At 41.1% G+C, this 21159-nt stretch overlaps 1 protein-coding gene across 1 annotated transcript in view; it reads right to left on the bottom strand.

Moving 5' to 3' along the window:
• Positions 1–337: 337 nt before the first annotated feature.
• The window catches only part of FAM155A (family with sequence similarity 155 member A), a 784329-nt gene continuing 763507 nt past the window's right edge, over positions 338–21159 (bottom strand). The window contains exons 2-3 of the mRNA XM_024209217.1: positions 12761–12932; positions 338–633 (exon numbers count right to left, since the gene is read on the bottom strand). Coding sequence (XP_024064985.1) covers positions 338–633; positions 12761–12932 — 468 coding nt within the window. The remainder of the gene's footprint in view (positions 634–12760; positions 12933–21159) is intronic.

Genomic DNA, 21159 nt, shown 5'->3' on the forward strand with positions numbered 1-21159 from the left:
TATATCGACAGTGAAAAGACTTAGTTTAGCTTTGAGAAACGGTCCCAAAAATAAAATCCTGTATTAACAAGTGCAAAAAACAAACAAAAAAAGAAACTCCAAACATTAAAACACAGTGTATAAAATGGTGTGAGAAATTTAAGTCACCATACAGCCTTTTAGTCAATAAAAAGCTGTGTTCATGTGTCCTTGTTTGGATTGTTGCCCATCCTTTTAATTTTACCCAGAAGGCCTTTCAAGAAGTGATTTGAGGGTAAAAGCACCCAGTCTCTGTTATATTTGACTGTAGTACACATGGGCCTGTTGTGTGTCTATCATTTGACATGTATCCTTTCTTTTATTCCTCATTAGTTGAATTATCTTCCAAAGTTGTTATGCCTCCAAAGCCCAGTCCTGTTGAGTTCTGTGCTGCTGAGACTGTAAGTACTGTATGTAAGAGAATTAATACAAGAACACACAGTTTAAGTCTGCTGTTACACAGTCTTGATGCTGATGAAACTGTGAGTGATGTCCTGTGACACATTGATGAGTCACTCGTTTTTATAGTCCCTTTGGATTGATTATCTGGTAATAGTCCCCATCTGACATCACAGCATTCTGGTTCTGCATTGGTTGGATAATTTTCATAGAGCCCTGTAGGATAAACACAACAGAAAATTAATTTCATTAACAGACTGAATGGCAGAAGTTGGTAGTTCTCAGATATTAACTTTTCTAGACATAGCTGTTAGTTCCAGGTCTGAGTGTAAGTTTGGGGCTCATGTAGTTCTTGCCTTCCTGGGTCATAAGAGTTGTTGAGGTAATACTTTTAGTCTATCAAAGGGGAGAATCAAGGAACTAGCAGTCAAACAAAATTTTCATAAAAGTATGGAATTGAGTGTCATTGTGGAAAAATGTGGATTACTATGAAAAAGCAATAACTCAAGTATACCAGTCAGAATAATCTAACGTTTAAAGTCCCTTCCTTGGGGTATTGAGAACTCTATTCCTAAGGATGGGTTTGTGTTAATGAGGGAGTTCCCAAACTTTGAACCCTCTTTCCACAAAATATTAATTCTATAAACCATTTTGAAAGGTCTTATTGAACAATGAACATGTCTTAATAATATCACTGTCAGTGAGAAGGTAGACATAAAGGCCAAATCTTCAGCTGGTGTAAACTGGTGCATAACACTTCACCACAAAACTTTCTAAACCCATCAGCTTACAATTGTTCCCCATCCACTTTCAGATCCTACCCCAACAAGTTCCTCTGATTCAGTTCTTTTCTCTACACCCCAGAAGTGGAAACAAAAAAAAGAATATAGTCACTGGATCTCCTGAGATTTCTTGGTAGATAACTAGGTCATCAAGCAATATTCTAACTTCCTTCTCTTTGAACTGGTTTGGATTAATCAGTTTGACATAATTTGTATAGTTTGGAACAGTTATTCCTATATTTCTGACAGTTATTGATGGTTATAACTCATGATACTGTCTGTATTATTATAGATTAGATCAGAAATGCCATAGTGTGCAATTTACTTCCCACAAATCTGCTTTACAGAAGAGTCAAGAGAGCACAGTTCAGAGTTGACAAGTCCAAGAATGTCCAAGAATTAATAATCAGAGATCTTTTCTTGATTTAATGTCATGTTGTAATAAAACATTTCATTCAGCATTATATCAGCAATTCATACACATGACAGCTTTAGGTATTGCTAGAAAATAACTTACCGATAATGAAGTATTAGGATCAGGCCCTTTTGAAGGGCTAAGCAACTGTTATTGTTTATAGATTGAACTATCATCTAGAAAAATGTTTTGTCTAAAAAATACTGCCAATTACACGATGTCCTTTGGGAACTAGCAGATAAACATGTAGGCGTATCTTAATGTGCTCAGGCCCAAACTTTATACTGTTGGCATTTCATTAACTCCTTGTACAGAGGAAATTAGCAAATCATAACATAAGATATAACCTAGCCCTTTCATCCAATATTTCTATGGTACAGATCTGCTACTACACAGAAGAGTTTACTCAATGCACTGGTAAATATAAGTTAAATCTGAGATGACATATTTTATATTCACATCCAAGTAAACAGTGCCATAGTTTATTATGTTAAAAAGCATGTCCAATTTTTTTTGCATTCATCTATGTTTTTAAAGTTTCTTTGAACTCTCTTTGAAAACTAGAATAGGCTCTTGGCTTTTCTATAGTGCTCACACTCAGGATTTGCTCCATAAGTGCTCAGCAATCCACTTCTGTAGTTGCCTAAAATGTGGAGTCAGGTGCTTACCTTTGGTTACCCAGATTTGAAAATTTTGCATTCTTACCTTTATCAGCACCACTCAGATTTAATGTTTTCTTAAGATACTCTGTTGTGATTTGGAAACAAGTCAGCATTTTTTCTTGCATATACGATGAAACAGTCTCATTTTTAACTTTAGGTATTCTGAGAATCATTCTATGGCATACACATGTTGATATTTTTAAAAAATCCTTGGTAACTGTACTTCTATAAAGGAAATACCTTAAAATGGAGGAAATTATGCAAACAGCTCTGTACCTGCAGTAGCTCAAACTATTAGCTGTAATTGAAGAGACACAGAATATTGTTAGTGCTTTGATCCCACTGCTGCTTGTTTACTGTTCCAACTATATTTCCTGACTTTCTTGTTTTTAGGAAAACACAGACTTCCTTTGAAACCAAAGGCCATTTATACAAGTTAGCCATCAAAAGGCATTTGAATACTTCATGAACACTATAAGTACATTGGTAGAAGCAACTCCATAGTGCCATTGAGTTTTTTCCCCTAACAATTAAAATTCTTCTCTTCCTCAATTCAGCAATTTAATTTCGTCTCTGCATGTACAGTGACATATTTAATAATTTATTAATTCCAGAATTACTTCTAAATTGAATGACAAATAACTTTTCTCTACTATTTAGATAATCTAGCCACCAATTTTCCCAGTGAAAACAATGAAACATCACTCCAGATATTTTGACCCTAAGTATCACTTTTGGCTTCGGGTAGCTAAATTACCATAGCCGTAGTCTCTACAAATTCCTGAGTTTATACACATTTGAATCACCATGACACCTGTCAGACTGGCCACATTTGAAATTGTAAAACTGAACAGAAAAAAGGTATTTCCCTTATTCATCACTGCATTGTATATCTGCACCAAGAGAATCCAATATGTGCTTCCATTTTTTGTCACAACCTCCCTGGCTTTCCCTCTCTCTCTTTTTGTTACTTACATACATAGTTCCTTACCCTATCCCTCACCCTCAGTCTGAGGAACCTGCTAAGGTTCATTCATTTTCAACATAAAACTGGCCTCGCCACACATGCAATTCCTGAAAAGGTACATCCGAAAGCAAACTCTTAGCTATAACCACATAATTTCCCACAAACAAATGACACATGATAGACTTCAAGTATCAGGGGGTAGCCGTGTTAGTCTGGATCTGTAAAAAGCAACATAGAGTCCTGTGGCATCTTTAAGACTAACAGATGTATTGGAGCATAAGCTTTCGTGGGTGAATACGCATGTCATGCGTCTGACGTAGTGGGTATTCACCCACGAAAGCTTATGCTCCAATACATCTGTTAGTCTTAAAGGTGCCACAGGACTCTCTATATGATAGACTTCAGCACTGCACATATATCTGTAGGGAATATAACTTACTATAGGTGAGGTCAGTGTTAAGGATGGACATTTTAATGTGATTAGGTTAATGAAGATTTTAGTGCAATTAAATTAAATGTGTTCAGTTTTAACTGAGTCAAGTAAAAAAGGAATTATAAGCTACTACAGTTTACACAGAAAGAGCTACTGGGGGACAAACAACAAGAGGCATAAAACGTGTTCAGATACAGAATTGGAAGTTATTTGGGACAATGTTCCCTCAATTCCTTTCAGTAGGAGTTGCGGGTGCACATCATCTCTCGTGATTTAGTCCTCACAATTTTACTTGTAAATATTTTCGAAAGCCAAAGGTTTTGATAATGAGTTTTTTTTCAATAAAGCTTTTTCTCTTTAGCCATAAACTATGTTTTCTTCAGGATTTCTAATCCAATCTGAGGGACAGACAAAACCTTCTCTGCCTAAAGAAAGTACACCCCAAAATAAGAGGTAACTGCAGGACCAGATGGAGTAAGCCAGGAATGTTGTCTGATCAATTTTGCTGTGAAGAACAAAGCAAATAATGGCTCCAGGAGTGAAACATCCAGAAATGACGTCACTGCATCATACAATGCCAGCACTTGGAGTAACATTTCCCCTTTCAGAGCAATTAATTCTGGGAAATATAGGTAGGTAAAGTAGAGAACTAGACATACCTCTTCCTTTACAATGCACTTGGACATCTTTCTAGAGAAAGGTCTGAACTAAAACACCAAAACTTTGTGGCCTTTGGCCCTAATTCCATGTCCTGAGCAAACAAACTAATTATTCTCAGAAAATGAGATGTTTATTGCCTGCAGCTTTATGAAGCACATATAAGGCCGGATTCTTCTACATTTATGCCAGTGAACATCCACTCGTGCAAGTATTCTGACTGCAGAGGGACTACTCACAGAAATGATCACTGCTGTGAGAAAGGGTTGCACAATCTGAGTTCCTAGTGAAAAAGTAACAGATTCAAGAATATATGGAAAGGATTCAGGAAAACATTAAAAAACAGCATCTAATACACTACAGCAACAAAGAAACAGTTGGACTTTGAGAGTCCCCTGCCACACTGCAACTAAATAAACTTCTACCATACAGTGTCATTGCGGGATGACATATGAATTGGTATTTAAATTAAGCTTCTGTGGATAATATTTGTACTATCAAGAGTGTCCACTGGCCCAAATGGACAGAAATGAATCATCTGCAATCTGTAGCTCAGATAACCCGTCACAATGGGTAGGATTAGATATCTAGAATATACGCCTCTATCTTATTGCCTGGTGATGGCTATATTAGCATTTTCTTAAAATGGAAGGAGAGAGAATGGAAAAGATTTTAAGTGCTTGCTTAAATTTGGTCTGGAAGTCAGCTTTCCTTGATCTTATCCAGATGGTCTTCTACATTTCCAGATTGCTGGGTCTGCGATACATTAATGCTTCTGTCTGGATATACATTTTATAATATGAACTATACAAAATGTAATAAAATGAAATGTAAACCAAATCTTTTTTTAAAACATACAAGTTAGTCTTCCTTCAGACAGATTGTTTTTAAACCAATGAAGAAGTTGTTTTCCTGTTCTAAGAACTAATTTGCCTTACAAGATTCCATTCAAACTACAAGCTTGATGAAGTTTTGTTTGTTTGTTTTTTAATTTGCCAATACATGGTGGAGCCTGGCAGGCTGTTTCAGGCAGTTGTCCCTGGGGCATTTTTTCTCTGTGTGTGTGTGTGCTGGAAGAAGGGAATGAACACACTATGCAATATTTACACCATTTTTATACAAAAACATATAGGGCCAGATTCTTTGATGGTGTAAATCAGTGTGGCACCACTGCAGCCAATGGAGCTTCAGTGATTCATAACAGCTAAAGGCCTGTCCCCAAGAGCTATGTAATAAACTAATTTTTACTTCCTTTTTTGATGTGCCTTGTGCTGAGCAAAGAGGAGAAGGAATACGTAGCCTGCTTCTAACCCAAATCAGGCCAGAACACAATTGTTGGTGAAAGGTATTTAGCCTTGTTGAGTGTATTATAGAAAGGGTAAATGTGATACGCATTTAAACAACTAATTATATAACAACTTACATACTGTAATATTGCTTTGTGGTTTCTGGAAATCACAGAAGCCCACACCCTAACTTACTATGATTTGAGAAAAGTGAGTTTACAACCAGAAATGATATTCGTAAGAAGGGGAAAATGCCAGATCGATGGTGTAAAAGCTTTACGATACCTATTTTTTAACATAAAGGAAACATTACTCTGTGTGCTAATAATTGTTCAGTTAAGCTGACATCACATTCTATGAAAGTAGGGGAGAAGATTACTGAAAAGTATCTGTGTTGAATGGTTGAAATTTGGAAGTGTCAGTATGGATTCATGACAAGACCAAGCATGAATGATGACATGTTTGCATTATGAATGCTCATGGATAAATTCAGAGAAAGGAGATGGCAACTGGGCATGGTCTGGTACCAAGAGAACTAGTTTGATGGAGTTTGAGACTGAGAGATGTGCCAGAAGGCTATGTCCATCTTACCAGGATATATATGATGGAGTGACTACTTTGCTCAAAACTAAATGGGGCTTGTAGTGGGGCGGACTGCCCTGCTCCCTGAAAGTGTGGGCTGCAGCAGGCCAGTGCGCCTGCACAGACAGGGAGCCAATTAGAGAAGGGCTTATTGTGAGCCAATCAGGGCCCAGATTGGAGGCAGCCAATCAGGGCCAGGCTCAGCCCTATAAAAGGCTGCTCAGGGAGAGAGCAGTCACTCTGTCCCAGGCCTTCAACCGGGGAAGGTCAGTCTCCAGAGGTGGGAGACTAGCACCGCGGACAGCGCAGTGCTGGCCAGGCTAGGGGAGCAGAAAGGAGCTCTAGCCCAAGGCCTGCCAGACTGCAGGCCCTGAAGGGAAGGGCCTAGCGGGTGCAAGGGACTGTAGGGGAAGCGGCCCAGGGACGTGAACAGACGGAGGGGAGAGAAGGAGGACGGCGAGGCTGCTGTCAGAGGGTCTCTGGGCCAAGATCCAGAGTAGAGGCGGGCCTGGGTCCCTCCCTTCCCCCCTTGCAGTACACCCAGCCATCAGCCATAGGGAGCGGCCATTATAGACTACGCCAGATCCCTGACAAGAGGGATTAGACTTTGGGGGGTGTGGTTGTACATGGTGGTTGGGGTGCAGAGAGACTGCTGATCAACCCTCCCACCCGGAAGGGGGTGTGGATGGACTGAGGGGCACTGCCGGAGGGCAGTGGTCCTGAAGAGGATGCCGTGAGCTGGTGAGCGACGCGGGCTCAGATGCCAACCAAGGGCGAGACAACGGACAGGACACCACCAGCAGAGGGCGCTCCACTGGACTGAGCTAATTCCCGGAGACAACCAGCAGGAGGCGCCAGGTGGTGAGTCCCAACACTGTCACAGGGCTACAGTACAGAATTTTCAGTACATGTTGCATTAGGGAGTCAGAATTCAGCCCCTTTTAATTTGCAGTTGTTTTGGGTGCGATAAGTGAAAATATGTGAAGGGAGCTGCCTTGGAACATGCTGTTTGCAGATGACTTAGTAATATGCGCAGAAGATTGTGAGACCCTGCAAGCCAGCTTTGAACAATGGCAACACAGTTTTGAGTGGGCTGGACTTAGAGTGAACATTGATAAGTCTGAGGCTATGATAACTGAGGGAGGAGGACTCACCATAAAGGATATCACAGGCAGAGAACTTAAAAGAGTGAAATAATTTAAATACCTAGGATCAATGGTTGCTGATGATGGTGCCCTCCTGGCATCATACTAAAGCTGTTTGGTGCAAATGGTGTGAGCTGACCCCAGTTCTCTGTGATAAAAAGATGCCAGTAAAGGTAAAAGGTAGAATGTATGTATAAAGCTGTAATTTGACCCATCTTACTGTATGGAACAGAGACTTGACCAGTCACAAGAAAGGAAATCAGTGTGCTATTCACTACGGCAGTGAAGATGTTAAGATGGTCAAAAGGTTGGACACTCCATGATGGGAAACGACATGAGGTTGTACGGGGCCTAATTTGGGCTGCTTCAGTTGAAGACAAGTTGAGAGAGGCTAGGCTACGTGGGTATAGGCCTAGCTATTGGAGACTGGAGAGCTATGTTGGTAAGATGGCTCTTGCAATTACTATGGATGTAAGACAACCAGAGTGGAGGCCAAAGACTTGATACATAGACCAGATATCAGCAGACCTTAGAGCAGTGGTAGGCAAACTGCGGCCCATCAGGGTAATCCGCTGGCAGGCCACGAGACAGTGTTTACATTGACCATCCACAGGCACGACCGCCCACAGCTCCCAGTGGCCGTGGTTTTCCATTCCCGGCCAATGGGAGCTGAGGGAAGCAGCAGCCAGCCCGCCCCACTTCCTGCAGCTCCCATTGGCTGGGAACAGCGAACCGCGGCCACTGGGTGCTGCGGGCAGCCATGCCTACGGATGGTCAATGTAAACACTGTCTCGGGGCCTGCCAGCAGATTACCCTGACGGGCCGCAGGTTGCCCAACACTGCCTTAGAGAGACCAATATGCACGACAGCCAGGTATACAATCATGAGTTTTAGAAGAAGGCTATAAAATCACTGACCCTGAATAGCAAAGTGGCAAGAAAGAAGAAGACTGGGAGATGAAGGCAGGGGGCAAACAGTCAATTTTGTGTAACACATTTCTGAGGTAAGAAGTTGGACCAAGTATGTCATTTCTCCTGGTATGTGCCAAGAGCATCATAAATCAGATTGAACTCAGATTTATCATTTCATGTATTCTCCCCCAAAGGTTGCTAATTTTGCTTTGTCACAAATATGTGGTGGTGCTAACCTAAGTGAGACCAACATTTTCTGAGTAAAGCACAGTTAGATTGTTATTCATATCAAACTGAAATAGGGGAGTGTACATTCAAACACACATGCACACAAACCCTGGCTAAAACTTTCCAGCGAACTTCTCTAGAATTGGATGAGGCTGCCTATGATGGGGTGCACTCAGGATGGGGAAGGGTTAACTCCTCACTGTGGGCTGAGGACACCACACCCCCATGTCCCTTCTGGGCATGCTCAAGATGTAGCATCAGTATAAGTGGGAGCAGCTCAGCTCAGTTGGGGCTAGTTGCCGGAGAGGAAGGATGCATGCTGCAGGCTCCAGCTCGGGAGCTGGAGATACTGAGACTCAAGCAAGTGCCCAGGTACCTGAGGACGCCACTCGGAGGTCACCACTATCAGGGTCCTGAGCAGGGAAGGCCCAAGTCTCCCTACCATGGCTGCCCCCCTCTGGGAGGCGGCCCAACCCTATTGATTCAAGCCCCTAAGCCTAACTGCCCTGCAGACAAGAGTGAACCTATTGATTCTGGCCACTTGGCCTTACTGCCCTGTGAGGCAGGGTGTTGGTATTGGATCTGGCCATTAGGCCTCACTGCCCTGGGAGTCTGGGTATTGTTATTGACTTTGGCCGCTAGGCCCCATTGCCCTGGGAGTCAGGGTATTGCTAGTGCTAGGCCTTACCGCCTGCAGAGCCAGACTACTGTACCACTTTCAAGAGTCTGATTTGTCTTGTGTACCCCAAGTTTCACCTCACTTAAAAAGTACTTGCTTACAAAAATCAGACATAAAAATACAAAAGTGTCACAGCCACACTATTACTGAAAAATTGCTTACTTCCTCTTTTTGTCTGTATAAAATTTTAGTTTTATACAGACTGACTTCACTAGTACTTTTTACGTACCTGTTGTAAAATTAGGCAAATAGCTAGATGAGTTGATGTACCCCCTGGAAAACCTCTGTTTACCCCCCGAGGTACATGTACCCCTGGTTGAGAACCATTGCTTTGGGGGACACAGAGGTATATGTCATTGGCAGTCCATGTAATTTAGAGAAACCTTTAAATTGCTCTAAATGATGCTGGAGGACTAGCCCAATATTCAACCAGGGTAGGGCCGGAAGAGTACAAAGAGTGTCTGGCACCTCCACTGCTGAACTTTTCTGTATGATTCTCCGTCACAAGTGAGGATCTAACCCATTAGATTTTATAACCCAAAATGCAACCACTTTTTTAAGAACAGAGAGAAGCAGTTTAAATACATACAGCCAAATGTTCTAGCACTAGAATGATTCGGAAAGTGTTATGGGTAAGAATTGCTAGTGCCTCTTTTCTTCCCATCTGACCCTTCCAAGGAAATACCTGTTCTTAATTCCCCCCAGTGCTTTGCTCACTGGAACATCATGCTCTGGAAAAGTAAGGGGAATCCCTATATTATAGATAATACACACCGTTTCTTTTCAGGCAGGTTTAGATAAATAATATTTATTCCTTCCTGTTTCAAACCAGTAAGCCACCTGGCTTTTCTTAAGAAGTTGAGATGTCACCTTTTCCCCACTAGGAGTCTCCCCTACTCTATCAAAAGTCACAATCTATGGCTACAAAAGGATACTAATAGTTAAAAGTCTTGTATAGCAACCACAGTTCACAGTATTTTGAGTGAAAAAGCCCTCTCTAGCCTCTTATCTAGGCACAGTTAGAAAGCAGCATGTGACATTAATATTTTCATCTTGGGCTATGTGCTGCATTCAATATCAAATAAAAACAGTAACTACCAATACACCTTTTCAGCTTTCTTGGCTTCTGCAATAATACAATGAAACATCTTCCTGCAGGAGTCAATCAGTCCATCTTTCCATTTGCCCTAAATCTCTAGTGGAACCTGGAGAAAACAGCCTGTTACCATGGAGAGGAAGAAGAGAAACCTCGATTGTGAAACTATTGCTCCTGAAACCTCATTAAAGAAAAGCAGGGGCTCTGGAGGGCTGCAATTTCTCATAGAGAAGGTCACCCCATAAACACAGGGATTCCTTTCTTTTCCAGACAAGCTTTGGTGTAATGCAATCAGCTCCATAGCCAAAGTCCTGCCCCTCCCGGGGGCAAGCAAATCTCCAGAAATCTCCCACTAGTAAAATCAGATTCAGTTCCTGCTGGATCTCTATAAAAGTAAAAGTCAAAATCTTGTAGGAGAACCTGCCGACTTTCTCCCTGAAGGATATTGTCACAGTTAGGCACAGCAGAGTTGCTCAAGCTAACGGTGCCTTGGTTTGAAAGAGCAAAGGCTTGTTGCAGAACACTGTCCTTAAGAAATTCTTGATCATGAAACTTGCTCCCTTCCTTACTTTAGTGTGTCAGAGCCCATTTGCCTTGACCTTAAGAAAGCTTTGTAATGGCCATGCATTTTGGGCTGGCTTGGGAAGGGGTCAGACATCAATATTTGAGGACCCAATATTAGACACCTAGAACCTGATATTTATAGGTCATGAGCACCTGCATCTTCCACTGACTTTAACTTACAATTTGGGTGCTCAGTGCCGTTGGCAATCAGGCTGTGGGCCTCTAAAGTTAGCAGCCAATGAAGTGAGGTACCAAAAGAGAAGTGGCTTTTGAAAATTTGAGCCATTATGTTTTTAAAATTCATCTGCCATGATGGAAATCCAAATACAACAGCATTTTGCCATTGTCCTAGCACATTACAGTATGAAATTAAGTCTACAGCGCACAGAACTGTTTTAAGTAACTGAATCCCAGGTGTCCAAAAGATCTGGTTAATCAAACATTGTTTAATGTAACCCAAAGATTGGATGTGTCTTCCCCAAGGCCAAATGGGACATTTTCATTGCAATCCAGGTTCCCCAAACCTGGGATGAAGCCACTGATGTTGCATCAATTGGATTCCCAAGGGTACAACAACAGATATTCACAGTGCTAAGCTTGGAGGATCCAGAGCACGTACTATTCCCACAGAACTGACTGGCATGGGGAAAGCTGTCTGGTGGAATATTTTAAACTATGATCCAAACCTGGAGAACCCAGAGTACAGTCTTTGAGTGGCAGCCGACGTGGCACCAGCCTGGCTAACAATCAAGAATGGAGGGGAGCAACTTTGAGGTCTGCACTCTGGGACTGAAGAACCTAGCTTCCTTTGATGTTTCAACTCACTGATTATCTGAAGGTTTGGGACATTCCATGTCAGTAATTGAGTTTCATTGTAAAAAAATGAGTGAAGAGCAAAAACAATCAAGGTGCACACCTAAAGAAATAGTGACATGGATAATATTTTATCATTAAAAATATTGGGGGAACAGTGCTTGCTAAAGTAACAGAAGTCTAGGAGAACCAGACTGGGGAGATCTGCATAGGGAGCAGCAGCTCTGACACCGTCTCCAGCAAAGCCCACTGAAGCCACCAATGTTGGGGTTCTGAAGGTGAGACCAGGGTATAGCCAGAGCAGGAGCATCTGTTCTCTGTGGAGTGCTCCTCTCCAGACTCCCTGAACATCATCGGAGACAGTTAGTGCTGTTCTGAACAACTTTAGTTCCCATAGCTACCCCACTCACCAGATGCCCAAAACATCTGCCTGGAGAGGCAATACATCTGCCAGAGGCAGCTCAGCCAACACTGGGGAAGAAGACCCATAGATCATTGCTGATGATCCTGGATCCATGGGGAGGGAAAAAAGTTCAGCTATGAATCCTAAACTTCTGCAAATTTAGGTCCTCATATCGTCTTTGGAATCCTCCACATTCCTCCACTGTGTAGAGTTTTCTGGGCTCTCTGTCCCATACCCAACAGGAGAATATGAAATTACCCTTGATTTTATCTTGACAGTGTCCATTTAAAATTTAGGAGGAGAATATGACTAGCAAACTAGCTTAGTCATATTACTGTAAATGTGTGGTAGACATATGATGTGAGAATGCTGGGAAAGGCAGGTGTGGCAGACACTAGCCTCACAGCTCAAGTCACTATTCTGTCTGCAATGTCTTAGTATTACATAACACAGAAGTTACCTCTTCTCACTTAACTTATTAGAATAGTTTTCTGTTGGAAATATGCTTTTGTAAAGTTAATTACTCTGGTCATAGGTAAACTATAGAAAATGTGGCATAAAAAGTATTGATTCAACGCCTAAAATATTTCAGAAACTGTTTGATGAAGCATTCCTTCAGGCTCTCATAGCTAAAACTATTAGGAAACAACATGGCTAGCCACACTCTTCAAAGTTAAGTTTTGAATGAAAACTAGTGAGACATGCTGATCTGCACCGTACCTGTACAGATGAAACTTGATAGTCCTCCATAGATGACATCATCATTGTCTGGTAATATAAATGGACACCTTGTCTGAACCTCCAAACAGTATTGCTTGCAAGGAATTCTGTTGCTGCAGTGAAACTGTGTGACTTCAAAATACTGGGAACAGAGCCAGGCTTTGTAGACAGTCTGGAAAAAGAGAAGAATCAGAAGTATAGATGGATGACAATAGCACTGTCATTATCAGAAGCACATAGTGTACTGCTCACCTACACTGATGCTGGTTCTTAAAGCAAATTTTAAGAGAATATCACCTGAGTAAAATAAACCCATAACATATCACTACTCTCCCACTTCTGTAAAGAAAACCCCAATCAAGCCATCTCAAATGACTGATTTAAAAACATAAAACATTACTCAATCATGATTGGATTAATATTATTCTGTAATCTTATTTGTGCAGAGATGTACCGTTCTCTGATGCACCTTTTAATTAAACACGTGTCCTGGACTTTACAGATAAACTGAGGTTCTAAAAAAATTAGAAATAATTTGGAAAAAGGCACAGAACCTAAACACCAGAAGGAATTTCAAAGAGATTTATTTAATACACTCTGGCCTATTTGCTCTTCATAATTTTACCAAATAGGGCAAAGCCTTCAGGTCACAGTAGATGGCGCTGTTTCCTCTCAATTAAACTCCAATGCAGTCTGCAGGATTAAGGAGCACATTAGAGTGCCTGAACATCAACAGCCACAGACTAGGGGATAAAGTCAGGGAGAACATTTACATGTGATCCAGCTCCAACCCATTAAAGAGTCCATCATCTGAAGCAGTAAAGCACTCCAGCCGAATAATTTATTTTAAAGCAAATTGATTTTGTTTGGTTTAGTCTTGTGGAAGGTATTTTCTTAAGACACGCTATCATTCATAATGGTAACTCGAGCCTATTAGCTATACAACTGCTTCATACATGTGACCGTTCAGGAAATGCAAGAGTTGCATTTGCTGACTATCAAGCAGCCATTGTGGGGAAACACCTACTGACGGAGTCCCAAAACAATTTCCTGGTTTCCCAATATATAATTTATTTTTATTTTTAAACACATTATTTACGGGCTAAGATTTTATCTAGTTTGCTGGATAATGAAAATTTCCATTCTGTATTCATTCAAAAATATCTGAAAGATTTAGTAACGACATTTCTTCTATCAGAGGCTGAAAAGCAATATAGTTTAACTGATTATTTCTCCTCTTTCTATGCCTGTTTTTAATAAAAAAAAAAAAAAAGGAAAACTGAGATTAAAAAGTGTAAACACTGAAAATTCCATAGCTGATACTTGAAAGGACTAATTTGATAGAGGGTTTGGTTCAATGTAGGCATGTTTCATCTTATCAGTTATAGTTTTTATTAGTGTCAGTAAAATTTTAAGTTCTATAATTATCTATGATTATTTCCAAGGTGGTAGTTCAAGAACCACAGAGCTATTATTTTTAGAATATTTGCAATGGCAGCAGATATGGCAAGGTTTTTACGTGACAACTGAAAATAGTGTCACTAATCTGTGGTTTATGTTAACCCCTTTGTAACTGCTTACACGGAGCGTATTCACAAACGATTATCATGGCAGCAGTCTAGATGATATATGTATTCTTTTGTTCTCAAAGTTTGAAATTACAACTGATTTTGTATGCAGTGTTGTTATAGCTGTGTTGGTCCCAGGATATTAGAGAACAAGGTGGGTGAGGTAATATCTTATACTGGACCAACTTCTGTTGGTGAGAGAGACAAGCTTTAGAGTTTATACAGAGCTCTTCAGTCCTGAAGAAGAGCTCTGTGTAAGCTTGAAATGTGTCTCTCTCTTGTCCAATAAAAGATATTACCTCACCCAAATGATTCTCTCCATATTTAATATATACCCCACCATGCTTTCAATAGTTTGATCTAATACCATATATTGACACCTGTTGGTATAATGAAAATAACAAATACATTCTTTCTAATATGTGGTAGATCATAGTCTATTGGTTGGAGAAGGAATCCTGGTTCTGACAAAAGATGAATTTTGACCAGTCAATCACCTCCCTGTGTCTCAGTTTACTTATCTGTAATATACACTGTATTTCACAGAGTCTGACACTTACTATTTATAAAGTGCAAACAATCCTAAAATGAAAGATGCCATGTGAATTATCTTCAAAAACTGATATTGGTTTATGAATGTCAATTATGCAGTATAAGAAAAAAACAGATAAACTGGTGTATACATTTAAGTGGGACAGGATGTGATCATTATTCAGGATTAGAATTGGTTGGGAACATTTTAATGAAATGTTTTTTTCCATTGGAAAAATGTTGATTCATCGAAACTGAAATTTTAAGCGTATTGGTTTCACAGAAAATTTAATTGGGAAGGTTTCTCAGATCCAGAATTGAATTTCTCATCAAAACCAACTAATCAGAATAGCCAGTAGACTAGTGGGTCTAGGTCACTCACCGAGGGTGTGGAACACCCAAGTTCAATTCGCTACTCTGAATCAGATAGAGCAAGAACATGAACCTGAGTCTCCTATATCCCAGGTGCATGGTTTAACCACTTGGCTTTGGAGCCAGTCTCTCTTTGTCTTTCTCAAGGAACATTTAATTATATGTAAAAAGTGGAACAGCTCTAACAGGAGAGATTGACAGACAGTATCTCTGTAGCCCAGTATTTATGGCATTCAACTGAGATGTGGGATTTATTTGAAATACTATATTTCTATACTATGTAAACTCTATTAGTAGGTGCTTGCTATCAGTGTGACACCAATTGTCTCTATTTACATATATCACATAATACAGTGTTTCTCAAACTGGGGTCGCCGCTTGTGTAGGGAAAGCCCCTGGCGGGCTGGGCCGGTTTGTTTACCTGCCCCATCCACAGATCTGGCCGATCGCGGCTCCCACTGGCCGCGGTTCGCCGCTGCAGGCCAATGGGGGCTGCTGGAAGTGGCGTGGGCCGAGGGACTTACTGGCCGCTGCTTCCAGCAGCTCCCATTGGCCTGGAGCAGTGAACTGTGGCTAGTGGGAGCCGCGATCGGCCAGACCTGCGGACGGGGCAGGTAAACAAACTAGCCCAGCCTGCCAGAGGCTTTCCCTACACAAGCGGCGACCCCAGTTTGAGAAACACTGACATAATACCAGATACCAGTTTAGATACTATCCTGGACTAACTGCCTTTGGTTCTGTAGAACCAGGTTCTATAGACAACCTGCATGAGCCTGCACATGTTCACTAATCATGTTATCTGAATCCAACAACTTTTACCTTCAAATTTATGAACCTTAGCAAACTTGTGAACACTCACAAGAAGTATCCTCTACTTGCATAATCAAAACTTGCTATGTAATATCATTTATTTTGCATAACAGCTTTCATAAAAAATTATCACAGGTGACTTTCCCAGCTGATTATAGTCTGTTAACAGGCTACAAATAGAAGTCAACTGCAGAAATTGCCATGATACACCATATATCTTGACTTTAGTAAGTCTTTTGATGTTGTCTCACGTGACCATCTCAATAGCAAACTAGGGAAGTATCACCAAGATGAACCTACTATAAGGTGAGATCTATCCTGGATCTAGTTCTAGTCAATATATTCATAAATGATTTGGATAAAGGAGTAGATAAAATGATTTGGATAATGGATATGGTTTACAGATACAAAGATCGGAGGGGTTTTAAATGCTTTGGAGGATAGGATTAGAATTCAAAATGATCTTGACAAACTAGAGATGTTCTGAAATAAATAGGATGAAATTCAATAAGGACACATGCAAAGTACTACAATTAGGAATGAATAATCAATTGCACATATAAAAAATGGAAAATGACTCCGTAGGAAGGAGTACTACAGAAAATGACCTGGGGGTTATAGTGGATCACAAGCTACATATGAGTCAACTATGTAAAACTGTTGCAAAAAAAGTGAACATCATTCTGGGATGTATTAATGGAAGTGTTGTAATCAAGGTATGAGAAGTAATTCTTCCACTTGACTCATCACTGATAAGTCAACTGGAGGAGTGTGTCCAGTTCTGGGCACCACACTTGGGAAAGATGTGGGAAAACCAGAGAAAGTCCAGAGGAGAACAGTAAAAGTGATTAATGGTCTAAAGAAAATATGACCTACAAGGAAAGTTTTAAAATATTGGGTTTGTTTCTTCTGTAGAAGAGAAGACTGAGAGGGGACATGATACCAATCTTCAAGTATGTAAAAGGCTGTTATAAAGAAAAGGGTGATAAATTGCTCTCCTTATCCACTGAGGACAGAACAAAAAGTAATGGGCTTAAATTGCAGCAAAGGAGATTTAGGTTAGACATTAGGAAAAACTTCCTAACTGTAAGAATAGTTAAGCACTGGAACAAATTACCTAGGGAGGTTGTGGAATCTCTGTCACTAGAGGTTTTTAAGAACAGGTTAAACAAACACCTGGTGGGGCTGGTCTAGATAATACTTAGTCCTGCCTTAGTGCAAGGGACTGGACTGATGACCTATTGAGATCCCTTCCAGTCATACATTTCTATGATTCTGTATGATGCAGTAATATGGAAGCTCACTTAAAGATTCAATGGGACAAAATTGGTGATTTTAGTCCTACTGGATGCACACATTTGCTGGATCTTTCTATTATTAAACTCCTAATATAAATGGCTATTTAAACTGGCATTTAAGTGGTCAGAGTGATGCTTCAAAGACTCAGACTCCATTACATTGAATGGAGATTTTTTTTTTTACAGTCTTCTTATGGCTAAAGGGCTTGCAGCTATAGGTAAGGGAACTTGAAACAGACCCTTGAATAGAACACTCTAGATAAGTGCAAAGCGTTATAAATGAACCTAATCCTAAAAGATGGTAAGCATCTGCAATTTCCACTGAAGTCAATGGATATTGCAGGTGTTCCACATCTCTCAGAATTTCAGGTAGGATCCAATGCCCATTGAAGTTAATGGAAGACCTTTAATTGATTTAAAAGGGTGTTGGATTGGACTCCTGATCCATTAGTGTTATCCCAAAGTCCGGAACTTTATTTGATGCTTATTCTGACTGCACTTCTTGTATCTACAAACTGGACATGAAATTACATGTCAAAAGTCTCTCTTGCAGAATTTTGCACTTCTGCTGCTAGCCATGTACTCAACATGGGAAAACACTAGCCTAACACTGCAATGCTCAGAACGATTATAGGTTCATGGAGGAGTGGGGCTCTTCGATCTGAACCACTTCCCAAATCCCTATTAGCAACTTCATTTTTTCCTGATTTCAGTAGGACTTAGGCATATAGGTGTTTTTGAAAATCCCACTGGGCTTCTATGTGCATTTTTTTGGCTCGTAAATCTTTACAAATCTGGCCCTTTGGCTGATTCTGAATGAGAAAGCTAATGGAGGAAGAGGGCACAGGAAGCCTTTCTCCTTTCGCTTGCACCTGTATGCAACCTACATAGACTGCTAACACTAGAACTCCCTGAGCACTTGGGCAGATGAGGTAGTTAGCGTTCCTTGTGGTGGTCTATGGCCCAAAGACAGTGCAGGCAGTGGTAGGGTTATGACTAGGGTCCCATCCCTGTGTGTGCCTGTGATCAGGCATTGGAGGAAGAGTATGTTTCTCCTTTCCAAAGTAGGAGTGCCATACAGTAACGCAACCACTCTTCTCGCTGCCCCATACACACATACACCCAAACTTGCCTCCCAGTGCTCCCTGAGGCATTCTGCCTGCACTTGTCCTGTGCAAGTAGAACATCCAATAGCTCTTTGTAAGGTATTGGCTCCTTGTATGAGAGAGGGAGTGATGTTGCCCGCGAGAGGGAGAGCCTAAGAAGCCTAACATTAATACTAGTTAAATGAGATCCCCTATAGCTCAAGTGTTAAACGGAGAGGTTACTCATAATCTGCAGTAACTGGAGTTTCTCAAGATGTGCATCCGTATGGGTGCTCCACTTCAGTAGCAGTGCCCATATGCATAAATCCCATACATCCTTGTGCCCTTCACTGGGGCTATCTAAGGCTTCCCAGGAGAACCTCCTTCAGTTACTTCTCCACTGCAAGTCCCCCAGAGAAATTCCAAAGCAGAGGAGAAGGAGGTTGAATAGTGGAGCACCTATAGGGATGCACATCTCAAAAGAACTCCAGTTAATACACAAGGTGAGTAACCTCTCCTTCTTGTTCGAGTAATGTCGCTATGGGTGCTCCACTTCAGGTGACTACCAAGCAGTATCCCCAGCTGGAGCAGGAAGGTTTTGGAGTTGTGTCCAAGACTGTAGACAAGACTGCATTCACAAGGGCAACATCTGATCTGGAAGAATGGACAACTGAATAGTGCTTGGAAAATATGTGTACTGAAGTCCAAGTTTCAGCCTTGCAGATCTCAGCAATAGAAAGAAGAGTCATAGAGGTGGAGAGAAATCTGGTGGAATGGGCCAATGTCCTAGGAGGAGGTTGTATATCTTCAGATTCATAACAGGAAATGGTACAACTAGAACTCCACCTAGAGAGCCTCTGGGTGGTCATTGTAGACCCTTTATATCTGTCAGAATTGACATGAACAGTTTGGGAGACCTCCTAAATGGCTTGGTCCTATTCAGGTAGAAGGCTAATAACCTCCTGACATTCACAGTTTGCAGCACAGCATCCTCCTGTGTCTTGTGTGGTTTAAGGAAAAACCTGGGAGATGGATGTCCTGGTTTATGTAAAACTCAGAGACTTTTGGTGGGAATTTGGGGTGCAGACATAGTGAAATATTATCTTTGAAAAATACCATAAGGTGTGTGGGGTGTCAGCCATTAGTACCCCTATTTCCTCGACTCCTTGGGCCAAGATGAAAACCACCAAGAAGGCCATCTTCCATGGACATTGTAAGGAGGGTACAGGTCTCCACTCGTTCAAAGGAAGGTCTCATAAGACACTTGAGTACTAAATTAAGATCCCAAACTGGAATGGGTTCTTGCCCGTAAGGAAAATGTCCCCTAATCCCTTGATAAATCTCACTGTTGTCGGATGAGTGAACACTGAGAATCCCGCACCCAGGGAATGAAAAGCTTTTATAGCAGCCAAGTGAACTCTGATAAAGTCTGTAGATAATCCGAATTCCAGGAGGTAGTCCAGGATAGCTGAGAGGGGAGAATAGGCAGGTGAAAGATGCTGCTGGTCATACCAATGACTGAATATTTTCCACTTTTGAAGTTAGGTATGTGATGGAGTGGGAATTTTCTATAAATATTTTGTATGAATAGTTTGAGTACCTCAGTTTCCCCCATATGCTTAATTGTCACCTCAGGGGTGGAAAAGGGCTGTTTACTCTCAGGCAGGCTACCACACACACGTGTGACTGATGCCTAGCTGTCTGGGTCCTGGCCCTCTGTGATTGGAGAGTTACTACCTAGGACTTATGAAGCATGGCGAGCCCTCCTCCCTCTCCCCCCCCCCGAAAGCCAGCTGTGTTTGACCAGCTGGACAACAAAAGACAAAGGGGACAGAGCAGATGCCAAGGGGGACACACCGTTTGGCTGGGGCTATGGGCTAGCCAAAATGGATCATGTTATAACTTTCTTTTCTCAGTGCTAATTACGGACTTTCTATGTTGTGTTCCTATTGACTAGGATGTTTGGGGCACATGTGCAGGCCAAATGGATACTGCTTCCAAAAATCTCTGATCAACGGTGCAGGGGTTCATGTGCACCTGAAGTGAAGCACCCCGACAGACACTACTCAAAAAAGAATCTGTGTTTTTGGAGCTGAAGTATGTGTGGTATTTATGCAACACATAAGTTTGTTATAACTTGCCCTCAGCCAGTACAGTTCCACATCCCTGTCAACATGCCTCCAAGAAGTTCACATTCTGTCTGGCTTTCAGATTGTTAGGAATCCTGTCCTATCTGCTGAAATGCCCCAAATCCTTGGAGTTCACAGATTTTTCCCATAAGTTTCTGCTGTTACATAAGTTACACTATCATTGGTGGTTTCACATGTATGTTGATTTACATGCTGGGTATGCATGTTGCAACTATTTATTTATAGGCAGCTATTAGTCTTTTTTTTAGCACTTCAGTGGCTAAGCCAAAGATTTATAGTCACAGTAGATGTTCCCCTTACCTTTTATTGTACGCAATAAAACTATTTAAAATAAATGTTATTGCTAAAATTTTTCCACAGAATTTTTGTGAGATATGGGATGAATACTGTATGTGTGGGGCTGTAATTGTGTTATACAAGTATTAGATTGCTGTAGAAAATGCACCAGGCTCATACATTTTCATGTACAGTAAATGAAGCACCAATTTTGTTCATTCATAGCACAAAGATAAATTATTCATGACCATCATTTTGGGGAGGATTTTCTTTTTCATTCTCTCTCACTCTTTCTCTCTGCCCCCCTCC

Source organism: Terrapene carolina, unplaced genomic scaffold, assembly GCF_002925995.2.
Source record: "Terrapene carolina triunguis isolate 2854851 unplaced genomic scaffold, T_m_triunguis-2.0 Scaffold21, whole genome shotgun sequence".
In the NCBI taxonomy this organism is placed as follows: Eukaryota; Metazoa; Chordata; order Testudines; family Emydidae; genus Terrapene; species Terrapene triunguis.